The 12,799-nt window shown below is 43.9% G+C and overlaps 1 protein-coding gene across 1 annotated transcript in view; it reads right to left on the bottom strand.

Annotated features, from left to right (window-relative positions):
- The window catches only part of MSH6 (MUTS homolog 6), a 94,484-nt gene extending 82,443 nt beyond the window's left edge, over positions 1-12,041 (bottom strand). Inside the window, exons 1-5 of the mRNA XM_086778312.1 lie at positions 11,012-12,041; positions 3,433-3,523; positions 3,247-3,349; positions 3,107-3,160; positions 2,914-2,988 (exon numbers count right to left, since the gene is read on the bottom strand). Of these exons, the coding sequence (XP_086634438.1) occupies positions 2,914-2,988; positions 3,107-3,160; positions 3,247-3,349; positions 3,433-3,523; positions 11,012-11,966 (1,278 nt within the window). The 5' untranslated portion in view covers positions 11,967-12,041. The remainder of the gene's footprint in view (positions 1-2,913; positions 2,989-3,106; positions 3,161-3,246; positions 3,350-3,432; positions 3,524-11,011) is intronic.
- Between the last annotated feature and the right edge of the window lie 758 nt (positions 12,042-12,799).

The following is a 12,799-nucleotide window of genomic DNA, read 5'->3' as shown; positions in this document are numbered from 1 at the left end:
GTCATAATTATGTGAGCCTTCAAGCTTTTTGATGTGAAGCAATGAAGAGCTCTCACCTGTGGTTGCCATAGCAATATGCAACCTTTGACACAGTCAAAGCCTGACTCCCTGCAAGATGTGCAAACACTGCACAAAAGCACACAAAATGCTCACAGTTGTTCTCCCAAAGTTTATCTCCCACTGCGGAAGCACGAATGCAACTCTCCTCCCACTGAATGTGATAAAATCAGCAAAATCTGGTTGCTGCAGATTTATGACAGCACCTTAGATGTGCTCAGTTCCCCTTCCAAAGTACTGTACAACAGTACTAAGTGCTCACCAATGATGTACCAAATCTGTACCGGCAAGTACAGCAGCTGAAAATGAACCTTTTCCTCACTCAAATCAATGTACAGCCATGCCAAAACTTGTACAAAGTTGTACCAAATCTATACCAGCAAGTACAGCAGCAATAAATGCTCTCCTGGCTGTCCAAATGAGTGAAAATCAGACCTTGACAGTACTGCATACAACAGTCCCGGACAGAAATTGGGCAAAAGCCCCTTGACTGCAAGTGGATTTCTGAGGGTTCGAGGCATAAAAGTCTTTCCTGCTGCTTTGCCAAGCTCAACAAGCACAAAATCTTGAAAAGCCCTTTGATTCAAGATCAATTTCTGATCATGAATGGTACATTAATGCACATGAAGGCATCCAGAGTCTTCACAATGCTTCCCCCTGGCCACATATACAGCCAATACATAAAAGCCCTTTGATTTACTGGCACATTGAGTGCTTGACAGGCATCAACACATTGCCCAAAGCATCAAATGCCAGTGCCTGCATGCAAATCAACCCAATTGGCACAAAAGCCCTTTGATTTGCACTCCAATTTCTTGCAATTTTGCCCCAAATGTGAGATTGCTCACATCATACAGCATGTATGAATGCCCAATGGCACAATTACATCAAAAGCCCCAAATATTGACACCCAATTTCCTGCAAATTGACCTGGAATGTGACCAATGTCACGCAATGTTGCCAATTTTGCTCAAACTCTGAGCCATTTGGACCTGTACCTGTTCAATTGATGAAAATGGACAAGCAAATCCCAAAATTGAAGCAAATACCTCGTACAAATTTCTGATTTCTTGCGATTTGCAGGTACGGATGCTGTATTCGTGCAGGTGGACGGCAGCGGAGGAGCTCTGCAGTGATCACGCCATGGCGGACCTCACACACCACCTTGACTTATGCCTGGTCGCTTCTGGCCAATGCACACACAGACTGCGCCCAGCACACACCTGGTCGTATGCCTGGTCGCTTCTGGCCAATGCACACACAGGCTGCGCCCAACACACGAGAACCACACCTGGTCGTATACCTGGTCGATTCTTCTCCAGGCTCGAAACTCCCGTAGAAGCTCGCGGGTGAATCTCCCGAGAAGCAAGCGTATGCGTGCGATGTTGGCGTTGGTGCGTAGCTCTCCTCGTGGGCGACAGGACCTCCACAGGTGCAGAAGACGTCGGGTCCAGAGGCTTACGGCACGCTGGTGGGTCACCAGCCTTCGCTCCGCACTTCTCCGGCCTCACCACGTTGCTACTATTCAGCGCGCCCTTCTCTGACAGCCACGCGCGAAAGGTCTAGAACTCCAACTGTCCAAAGTCCAGCGAGTTAGGGTTTCATGTAGGAGACATACACAGAGAAGAAGGGAGAGAGAGACATATGTGGGGATAAGTCAACTCACAGTATGAGTGTGTGACTCCCCTATCACACATGTATATTTGCTCTAGTACACAGTGTGCACTTAGTACATTAAAAGTACTAAGTGTACTATGTACTATAAAAACTTATGGGCTTGTACACACTACAAGGGTGGGCATAATGCCTTTACCCCCACAGGAAGACACACCAGGTACCCTTCCATGGTGTTCCTTCACATGTGTATAGTCAGAAATATGACAATCCAAGTTGGTGTTGCGGTTGACTTTTATAGGACACGGGCTTGCCAAGGTTGTGTTGGTCTCTAGCTCAGGGGTGGCTTACCATTGTGTATGGTTGGAGCCTATGGTTGGGTGGCAAGTGCTAGATGACCTTTCTATGTTCCTGTGGATGCTCATGTGTACTTATCATATGGTGTACGTGATTTGTAGTGCTTCTCGGGCTTTGTTTTGTGAGTATCCGTCTTGGGCAGACATATATGTAAGTGGATTCTTAGTACGGGGTGTTTCAGGAGGCCCTAAATGTCAAAGTCACGCAACAGCAGCACGCACACCACCCTAGGGCACTAAGCAACGTCAGTGGTTGGGCTCCCATCTCCTAGCCGTTGCTCCCCCCCAAAAAACCATGACAAGGTGCCACCACACCCTATATATGGCTCTTCGACTTCCCATGCTCTTGCATATGGGATAATCCACCACAACTTCCAATCATGCGATAACCCGAGAGTAGCTATGAGAATTGCCACCTCCAACACCCTCCTTCAATTCGAGCACCTTGATCAAACAGAGGTTAGGACCGCCTAGGACCACACAGGCCGAGCTTTGATACCATGTCAAAGTCACGCAGCAAAAGCACACACTCCACCCTAGGGCACTGAGCAACGTCGGTGGCTGGGTTCCCATCTCCTAGCCATTGCTCACCCCAAAAAACCCGATCGGAGGAGATATCTATGACAAGGTGCCACCACACCCTATATAGGGCTCTTCAACTTCCCATGCTCTTGCATATGGGATAATCCACCACAACTTCCAGTCATGCAATAACCCGAGGGTAGCTACGAGAATTGCCACCTCCAACACTAAATACTAAATCATCTCAGACACATTGAGAACCATGCATGTCTATATGGATCAGCTTATAGCTCTATTTTGTTTCACACACGTCTATATAGATCAGCTTATAAGTCTTTAAAAAATGCAATTATTTTCTGTTTACCTTCATATACTGCAAATCAAGGTTTTGAGCTCCAATGTGGGCATCCATCTCAAACATTTCATAGAACTTTCCCATCTGGGCAATAAAAGGACAATGATGAGGAATACTCACACAAACAAAAATTAAAGGCCTGGAGGAGCTACAAAACAAGGTATTTACAAACAAACAAAAAAAGATTTTATTCCTTCACAACCTTGAAAAGTAGAACTTTGTCCATGTGCTTTGACTTGAATTCCCACCATTGCCGCTGCCAAGAGTAGCATTTTATTAGCAGACGTAAACCACCACAGAAGCAAAGACCTCCCACTCTTTGACACGCAGTTATATTCATACCTGGCCTGCTGGAAGTCCTTTGAGAAATTCTGTCGTCAAACGAAGTGTCCGGGGATCATAATCTGGGTCACCCGGCCGCTTACCAGATGCATCTTTGCGGTCTCTGCTCACTCATAACCAATAAGCTTGAGAGTGCAGAGCCAAGAAAAGGCACAAACAGTTAAATTTAACAAATTGACAGCTTACTTATCAAGAAACTTGAACTTCTCGGCAGCTCGATGCCCAAATCGTTCTGCTGCTTCTCCAGTAAGGTGCACACTGATATCTCCATTCAATCCTACGGTGCCCAAAAAAAAACACAATCAAGCTGTTATTTGGTGAAAGGCTGTCTACAAAGGGATTCTTGAAATCTGCATCATGCATCAAGCTCCATCAATTTTCTCTTAAATTGATGTCTCTTACCTTTCAGGAAAATACTTCACAAATTTCTTCAGAGCATTCTACTTTTGAAGGAGCTACATTTTTGGTCCACTGTCCAATGAGCATCATGAAAATGGGCTGGCTTTTCATTTAGCTAGGCCTGAGCAAACTTGATTTTACATGATAATTAAGGCATAATAAATGATGGAAAAAAACTCAATGAAGAAAGTAAAGAGGAGAAAAGGAGACAGTACACCAAATGAGTGGTTGACCTTGTAAACTGACCATGAGTCAATTCTAGGCTCATTCAGCAGCATGGACAAGCTGTCAGCTGGTGTCTCCAACCCTTGGACACTAATCTCAAGCTACCGACTGGTATCGGGATTCGGCAGCTCTCTCTTGGTATGAAGATTTGGCACTCCTTGGCTCAGATATCTGATTGTAGAAGGGTGATTGTTGCCTCACTTCAATACCTGTGAGATGCTCAATTGTTGAGATATCAAGCTCAACTAGTGTTGCGGACATTGATGACCCGCCTTAGTAATAGCTTCCACACTTATGCCACTGGCATAGTTGGTGAGATTATGGTTGATATGCTACCAGTGGAGGACAGGCTATGTGACAACCACTTTGGCGAGTTATGGCATACTTATAGTGCTAGCTCATGCAATCGGGTTCACACTATGAACCGACCATTGTATGTTATAATAGGAGAGTACTTTCCCTTATAGCGTGTACTTTTATCTCTTTATGTTACTGGTTGTAGAGAAGAAAAGAAGATAGAAGAAAATTCAGCCATCCATCTCTCTTGTCTCTCTCTCTCTCTCTCTCTCTCTCTCTCGTGTGTGTGTGTGTGTGTGTGCTTGCAAGGAACTCAAGCTTTCCCTCTCCCCCACATTCTCAATATGGTATCAGAGCTCCGGTCCGTGTGAGAGCTAAGAAGACAAGCAAGAGACAAGAACAAGGCATTCAAAGAAACGATACATGGATAAGGGTATTTCCATCTCTTTCCCTCTTTAATTTTGGAGCAACACCTTCGGTAGCTGTGAGAGCTACAGGCAAACAAGGAAGTCATTGTCTCAGATTTACGCATTCTCCTTGGTGAAAGAAGAAGACCATATTGTGTGTAGTTAATATAGATAACTATAATTTTTGCACGTTTCAGCACGACTCGGATGTGTTTCAAATCAAGTTTTTTACAACAGAAACTCTGTGAAGTGTCGATTTTGATTGCATATACGTAGTGGCAGATGTATGTGTATATGACTGGTTCACATACAATGGCATTATAATAGGTTTACAGTACCCCTCTTGAAGATTACACATTTGCTACAAGTGCAGAAGTCTTTTTTGCAAGAACTATTTGGTAGATCTGTGACAACAAGTCGCTGCGTTTCCCAACTATGCTGCGTTTTCAGGTCCAGCCAACCTGCTGTTTGCTGCCGGCCAGTCTTGGTGGCTGCGTTTTCTCCTACAGAGGCAAGCCGGCCAGTTTACTTGGCTGCGTTTTCTTCTACAGAGGCAAAAGGTGGAGTTGTGACTGTGTTTTCAACACCAACATCTAATTTTGGTGAGTTCTTTGCATTTGGTGCTGCCGGACAAGTGGCCCTACATTGTCTTCTTCCACCACGAGTCCCTGCCCTTCCGGTAGGAGATTCCCAATGGATCTTGAACTGTTTTGCTACTGTCCCGCCTCTTTCTCTCTACGGTTTGAGAGGGGGCTGATTGTTCCTGGTACCTCACTTCGTTGGAAAGCACTTGAGAGAAGTGTTTGAGAGCGGAGATTTGTTCTTTGCTCGTATGGATATGCCCCCTGTACAAACAAGGATGACAAGTTGAAAGGACCCAACTATGCTCATTGGAAGCTTCAGATGCGGATCTAGTTCATCCACAAGGGTTTGTGGGACATTGTTCAAGGCACTGAAAAGAAGCCCGAGTGTCCTCAAAACTCTAGGCGGTGGACTCAAGATCAGGAGGATGAATTTGCTGTGGAATTACAAGACTGGGAGAATCGGGACTCGAAGGCGCATTCTGTGCTTGTGCGGATCATCACCGAGGAGGTCTCACCGGCAGTACAAACCCTCACCAATCCACATCAGGTATGGTCAAAATTGGAGGATCTCTTTGCTCGAGATTCATCGACGAGGGCAGCTCTATGGCTTGTTATTTCCTGAAGGCTATTCAATGCAATCTTTTCTCATGAAGGCCAAGGTTATCCATGACCAGTTTACTGGCTATGGGTGCTACTTTGTCCTCTTCTCAAACTGGCTATGGGTGCTACTTTGTCCTCTTCTCAAACTGGCTACTCTTAACCTCACCATGCTTCCTCCGGACTATGATGTTATTTCTCGATCTTTGTGGTGCCAAGTCACATCCACTCAGTTGGATTTTGATGATCTTAGCTCCCTACTTTTGGAGGAGGAGTTCGTTCTCATCTCACAGAGTAAGTTGAAGGTGTCAATCAACAGTTCTGACCACGCACTTTCCTCAGTTCAAAAGAAAGATCGGAGTTGCTGCTTCTCTTGCGGGAAAAGAGGACATCTGTCCAAGGATTGTTTGTCCAAGAAGAAGGACAAAACCAAGGGCAAGGCTTCATCTCAAAGAAAAGGCAAAGACACGACATAGGATAGTGATACACATTCTAGTACCACTTCTAGGGCTCCCAAGGCGCTTCTGGCTCAGGAGACCCCAGATGGCATGCTTCTCTAGTACACATGCAGTTTCCCCCATGTGCTTCCAGCCAAAAGAGGCTTGTGGGCGGGAGAGGGAGCTGATTACAGCTCCACCTACTGGTGCATGGAGACCGTAATTCGGAGTTCCAAGCATTAGACATCTGGCAGGACATGGTTATCTTTGGTACCGCAAAGATTATGAACTGGATCTGTTCCAAGTTCATTGTTCAAGGCTTTTGGGACGTGATGTGTTCCGTCCACTGTTGGGGACTATGGGCACGGTATGTCCAACAACTCATCATCTATTTTTGGAGTTCACTGCACACTTGTGTAGGAATTCGTGGCCAAGCAAAGTTCCTTGCTATTTGTGGTGGCATCTTGTTTCGAGGAAACAGGTTGGTGGGTGCTCCCTCCGAGGTGATTCCAATATTCGCGGTGCTGGAGGTTCCATGGTTGCATCTTCATCGACTTATCTTCTTCCGACTCTTGCACACTATGAGCTGCAGAGGGGGTGTTAAAATTATGCATCTCAGTGTTTTGGGGCTTTACTATTTATCTGGTATTTTACTGAATTTACTCCTAATTATTTATCTAGGGCCAGTCGGCCAACCCTAGAGACAATCAGCCAGTTCCTCTTGCACTATATAAGGAGTTCCCCAATATTCACTCATTCATCCACTTCCCTTGCACATAGTCCAACATTCAGTGGCTGGCCATTGCCATTGTAAAGCTTTACTACTGTTATAAAAGGTGATCTTGTTCAACTCTCTCAATCTCCTTTGCACTCTCATATGTTTACTGTTTATGCTTCCACCTGTACTATCTCCTTCAGGGAGATCATCATCTAGACGCCAAGATGGAGACCGTTTTAGAAACAGAAATCATGGACAATAACGACAAGGGAATTCAAATGTACAAGCAATTGGAAGAGGCCACTCTAGAGGTAGGGGGAGCCAAAGGGGCCGAGGTGGTTGGCAAAGAAATCACAGTGCAAATAACATAGTGTTATTACTGTGACAAACCAGGACACATGGCAAAGGACTCCTATAAAAAGCAAAATGATATTAAAAGTGAAAAGTTGCAACAAGGCAACTATGCATCATCAAGTAAACAAGGTGGTGATAACAGAAGTGAACAGCTATTTGTGAGGCAGCCAGTTCCACAACAGGAGATATGTAAGGATCTGGCGATGTTTGGTATGTGGATTCTCACGCTTCTAACCACATGACCAATCATGGTAAGTGCTTTAGAGACATGCAAAAGATGGAAAAACCAAGTTATGTAGAAACAAGTGATGATACTGCGCATCCCACTGCGCATGTTGGCAAAGTGCCATTGTCTATGCAAGATGGCAAAATGAAGTACTTGGCAAGAGTACTTCATGTTCCAAATATTACAAAGAACCTGGTTTCTATTGGACAAATGGTTGAGCAAGGTCTGCAAGTGAGGTTTAACCCTCAAGGACTTCAAAAATCAGTGCCGCCTGGTTGCAAAGGATAACAAAAATGATAAAATGCTTACTTTGGATATGAACATGCCTGAGGTAAAGACAACCATGTTTGCACATGGGACATGTGTTATTGCAAATATTGACATATGACACAAGTGCATTACTCATGTGAATATACAACAGTTGAAGTCTATGCAGGCCCAAAATATTGTTGCACGTTTGCCAAGTTTTAAGTTTGATGGTATGCATAAAGTATGTACAGCATGCTAGCTTGGAAAGTAGGCCAAAAATGCTTTCCCGCATAAAAAGCATGTCAATGCAAGGCCACGATGTCATACATTTGGATGACTGGGGACAGACCAAGACTACAATAACTGAAGATTGCAAGTATAATGTTACATTCATTGATGATCATACTAGAAAAGTGTGGATTTATTTCATGAAAGAGAAAAGTGAAGTGTTTGCTCACCTTTAGCGTTTTAAAGCCTTGGTCGAGAAGAAAAAAGACATGCAAATAAAATGCCTGCGATTAGATGGTGAAGAACAATATTTCTCCAATAAGTTCAATCATTTCTTGAGAAAGCAAGGAATCAAGAGAAGATTTACATGTTACAAAAAGAAAAAATAGACACATTGTAGAAGTGACACGTGCCTTGATGTCTAAAAAGAATATGCCATATTATTTTTGGACAAAAGCACTGGCAATTGCTATGTACATTATGAGCAAGACTCGCACTGCAGTTGTTCATAGTATGACACCTAAACAGAAGTTTAGGGGCATAAAACTAGATCGGTTTCACTTATAAAAGTGTTTGGTTGTATTGCATATGTGCATGTTCACGATAAAGTAAACAAAGTTGGATCCAAAGACAGAGAAATTCATCTTCATTGGTTATACTTTGGAGCAAAAAGATTATAGATGCTATAACTCTACCACTCGTGAGATGCGAGTAAGTAGAGATGTCGTCTTTGATGAGATGAGTAACTAATATGCACCACTGAAAGCAACAGAAGATGCAGATGTTAGAAGTAATGATGTTGTCCCACATGTAGAGCAACAATCACAGATGCTTGCAGCTTAGTGGACCTGGAGAGTGTAACTATTCTCTAATTTCTCGAGATTCATATTGTAAATTCTCTATTATCCATGGACATGGGTGTTGGACACTACATGTAGCCACGGAATGTTTATGGTTAAGCTTCCCATATATGTGTATGCTAGCTGTATCTACGAGATCATGGCTACATAGAAGCATGTTAAGCATTTGATGGATCTTAGAGAACCAAATGCAATACATAATGCCATGGATATTTAATGGATCTTGGAGAGCCAAATACCATAGCCCTTGTAAATATCAAGTACATTTAAATAGATGGGGTTTCTTTCAAAATATGTGTTTAAATGCATACACTTGTGTGCATGGCTTATTTTTATTTACGTGTATTGTTTTGTTTACCTGAACAATGCTTGTATTTTATTACATGAGAAGCTCATGGATCTGGGGATGCCTGGATTACACCCATGGGTTAGTATGTTGCATAACCTGTCTTCAATCAACTTGTATTGATGGATTTGTACGGGAATAATTGACATTTTGAAGGCAACCCACTCTTATACGGGTTTTCTATCTCTATGCATGCATGACAGTCTAGCTAAGTATTGTTGATAAACTTCTTCTCCATGATGAGAAACCTCCATGCATGCGACATGCATAGTCAGAAACCCTCATGCATGCGACATGCATGGCCAAAAATCCTCATGCATGCAACATGCATGGCCAAAAACCCCCATGCATGCGACATGCAAGCTTTTTCAACTACATGCATGCATCATGCAATGCTTTATCTTTTCATGCATTTAAAAGTGTGCCATGCAAGCTTACTTTTCTTAAAAGTAAAGAATGCAAGCTCACTTTTCTCCAAAAGAGTCATGCAAGCTAGTTAACTCAATAGAAAAAGACCAAAAGTAAACTCTTTTAGCTACACAAGTTGCTACTTTGCTAATAGCCATTCTTTGATCCAAAAGTCTTGCACAAACCTCTCCCTACGACATCTTTTCATGAGCAATAACCTCCACTCCTTCTCTTCATCTAGGTGCCTCCTTCTAGGCTGAATAGAACTCTATAAATTCAGATTTCCAGCCTCATTCAAGGGTACCTCTTGGCCTTTGTTTATTGCTCTATCTAATACAATTATTGTAGAGTATTTTTCCAACCATACCATAGTGTTTTTACCTCTCCAAAACACTTAGAAGCTGGCTGAATTCTGATTTTCAGAATTCAAAGTCTCTATTCAAGATAGAAGAAGAAAAAGAAGACAAATTCCCAAGATTGAAGCTGTGGAAGAATCATCTTGGATCCGGTTTGCTACAAGTTCTATGCAAGAGAACCCTTGGGAAGTGTTGGGCATTCTCCTAAGGCTGATTTTCAGCCATTAGGTGGTTGATTTTATTGAAGTTAAGCTACATTTGAAGAAACTGGGATTGCTGGGAAATCTTGGTGAAGGGCGCTGGGCACCATATAGCTAAATCTTGTGAAATTGGGTTATGGGCTGAGAGTTCAAGACATCAGACTGAAGGTTTTCTTGGGCACAAGGGCACGTGGGGACAAAGGTGTAAAATATTTGGTTTTCGCCTACATTTGTAATGTTGGGCAGAGTTTTTCAGGATCTTTGTTGATGACACAATTTGCACAAATGGTTTCTTCTCCCGGTTCCATTGCAGCACTCCCCCAGCAATTGCCCCCAAATTTCATTTTGAGAATAGACCCACCGGTCTTACATAAAAGACAGGTTTAGGGTATTTCTACGCCTTACAAGGCCAAAAGTACAATCATTGCATCATGAGAATCTGCACACGAATCTTCACGCCATCAATTCCATCCAGAAAAGCTAAGACTATGTGTCATGGCATCCCTAGTAGTGTCATCACTACACCCAAACAGGGGTCATTGATGCCCAAAAGTAGGTGCAAGATCAAAAGTAAAATCATTGCATCATGAGAGTCTGCACACGAATCTTCACGCCATCAATTCCATCCAGCAGAGCTGAGACTATGTGTCATGACATCCCTAGTAGTGTCATCACTACACCTCATTGATGCCCAAAAGTAGGTGCAAGATCAACTAGGTGTGTTCTACCCTCTGCAGTGAAACTTCCAAAACACACTAATTTTTCCTACATTGCCATCGTTCGCACCCAAGGGTATGCACAGGTTTTCATGTAAATACACCTTTAACATCTTTGAAACATCTGCCACCAAAAACAGTACAAAACGATGAATTACCTGGGCAGCTGGCTTTGGGTTGCCTATGTGATCCATTGACAGGTTGTGTGGCAACAGAACCATCAAGAGAGTGCTTCGAGCCTTTGGTCCCTGTTGCAGGGGACTTTCGCGCATTAACCTTTGCAGTATTGCCATCCAAACGACTTTTTGGACCCCTTCTGCTTGTCGGTTCATGCTTCACAATCTTCCTTGGTTTTTTGGGCTTTGAGTCTACATTGTCATCAAAGTCAGAATCATCATTCTCATCTTCTTCTTTTGCTCCAGCTTTCGCTGTCCACTCACCATCATCTTCATTATCATCCACACTGTCGGCACCACCATCATCGTCAACATGTCGCTCATCTTCAGCTGCATCATTGTAAAAACCTCCCTCGCTGCCACGAGATCGCTTAGAACTTCTCCTGCTCGCTTCTTTCCCCTCTGAGCATTCCCCTTCAGAACCATCTGTCTGTGAAGGTGCCTCGGCAAGTGTGGCAGAAGATGCTTTGGTGAAGCTCAGCTTTCTCAGCTTTCTGGTGCGTGCAGGTTTTCCACAGGACATCCATTCAACCTTCTCTTTCTCCAAGCAAAGAGCTTCTTCTTCTCCATCATCGTACTCGATCACATGAAGAGGATCGTCGTAGTCTTTCACACGGCCCTCATACCAAGTATCATCCAGGGGCCAATAAACTCTGAGTCTTTTGCCGATGAGGGAGTCAGGGTTGGAAGGCTCGGGCTGTACGGCTATGGCGGGAGTTTCTTCTGCAGGAGATGCAGCCGTGAGGCCTCCACCATTCTCTGTGTGAGAAGGGGGGGATTTTTCAGGGCGCGAAGCAGAGGAAGAGACGACAAGGAGGGGCTTTCGCTTGGCAGGCGATCGAGAGGGTGCTTTGGGGGTGAAGAAGGAGGCTATGGAGCGCTGCTGAGGCGTTTTACACAGGGAATTGCGCTTGTTGCTGCTGTTGCTGGGCGCCATTTTCCTTTCCTGCAGCTGTGGCTAAAGACAGATTGGCGGGAACACAAGCCTGTTTTGTCATTAATTAATTAGTGTGGTTACGCCAGTAGCCCATTAATTAATTAAGGCAGAACACGTTTTTATGCACACGTATATATATATATATATGTGTGTGTGTGTATGTGTGGTTACGCCAGTAGCTTATTAATTAATTAAGGTAGAACACGTTTTTATGCATATATATATATATATATATGTATGTATGTGTGTATGTAAGTGTGAGATTACATGAGTGTGTATGTGTGTGTATGTGTGTGTGAGTGTGTGTGTATGTGTATGTGTGAGTCAGTGAGTGCCTGTGTGTGTTTGTGTGCACGTGTGTATGCGTATGTCTGTGTGACTCTCACATAGATGTATCTCACATGCATTCTTTTTGTCTTTGTCACATGTACAGACACGACCTTCTCTCATACATACACGTGTACATGCACTCTCTTCTCACACCTATCTCGCATACATACACGTGTACATGCACTCTCTTGTCACACCTATCTCGCATACACATTGTCATGTAGCGTGTAACGCACATAAAGCTCGATCGGGCTTCGAGTACGCACGCCAAAGTGCAGGCATTGAGTAAGTCCGGGGTTCAAGGGTGAGTGATCCGATCGGGCAGTCGGTCTAGTGTGAGCAAGCAGGCCACTACATATAGCCTAGCAGGATAGGAGGATGCCTCGTTCTGCTTTATGGCTAGGAGGTGAACATGAGCCTTGCCTTCTCCATCTCCGCGTAGTGGGACTGTGTCTTGTGCGTGTTCGTAGTGAACAGGGACGTCACATTGGTATCAGAGCCAA

The sequence above is a fragment of the Cibotium barometz genome, chromosome 39, assembly GCF_041138505.1.
Source record: "Cibotium barometz isolate CiBa-2024 chromosome 39, ASM4113850v1, whole genome shotgun sequence".
NCBI classification, from domain to species: domain Eukaryota; kingdom Viridiplantae; phylum Streptophyta; class Polypodiopsida; order Cyatheales; family Cibotiaceae; genus Cibotium; species Cibotium barometz.
This window is presented reverse-complemented; position numbering and strand designations above follow the sequence as displayed.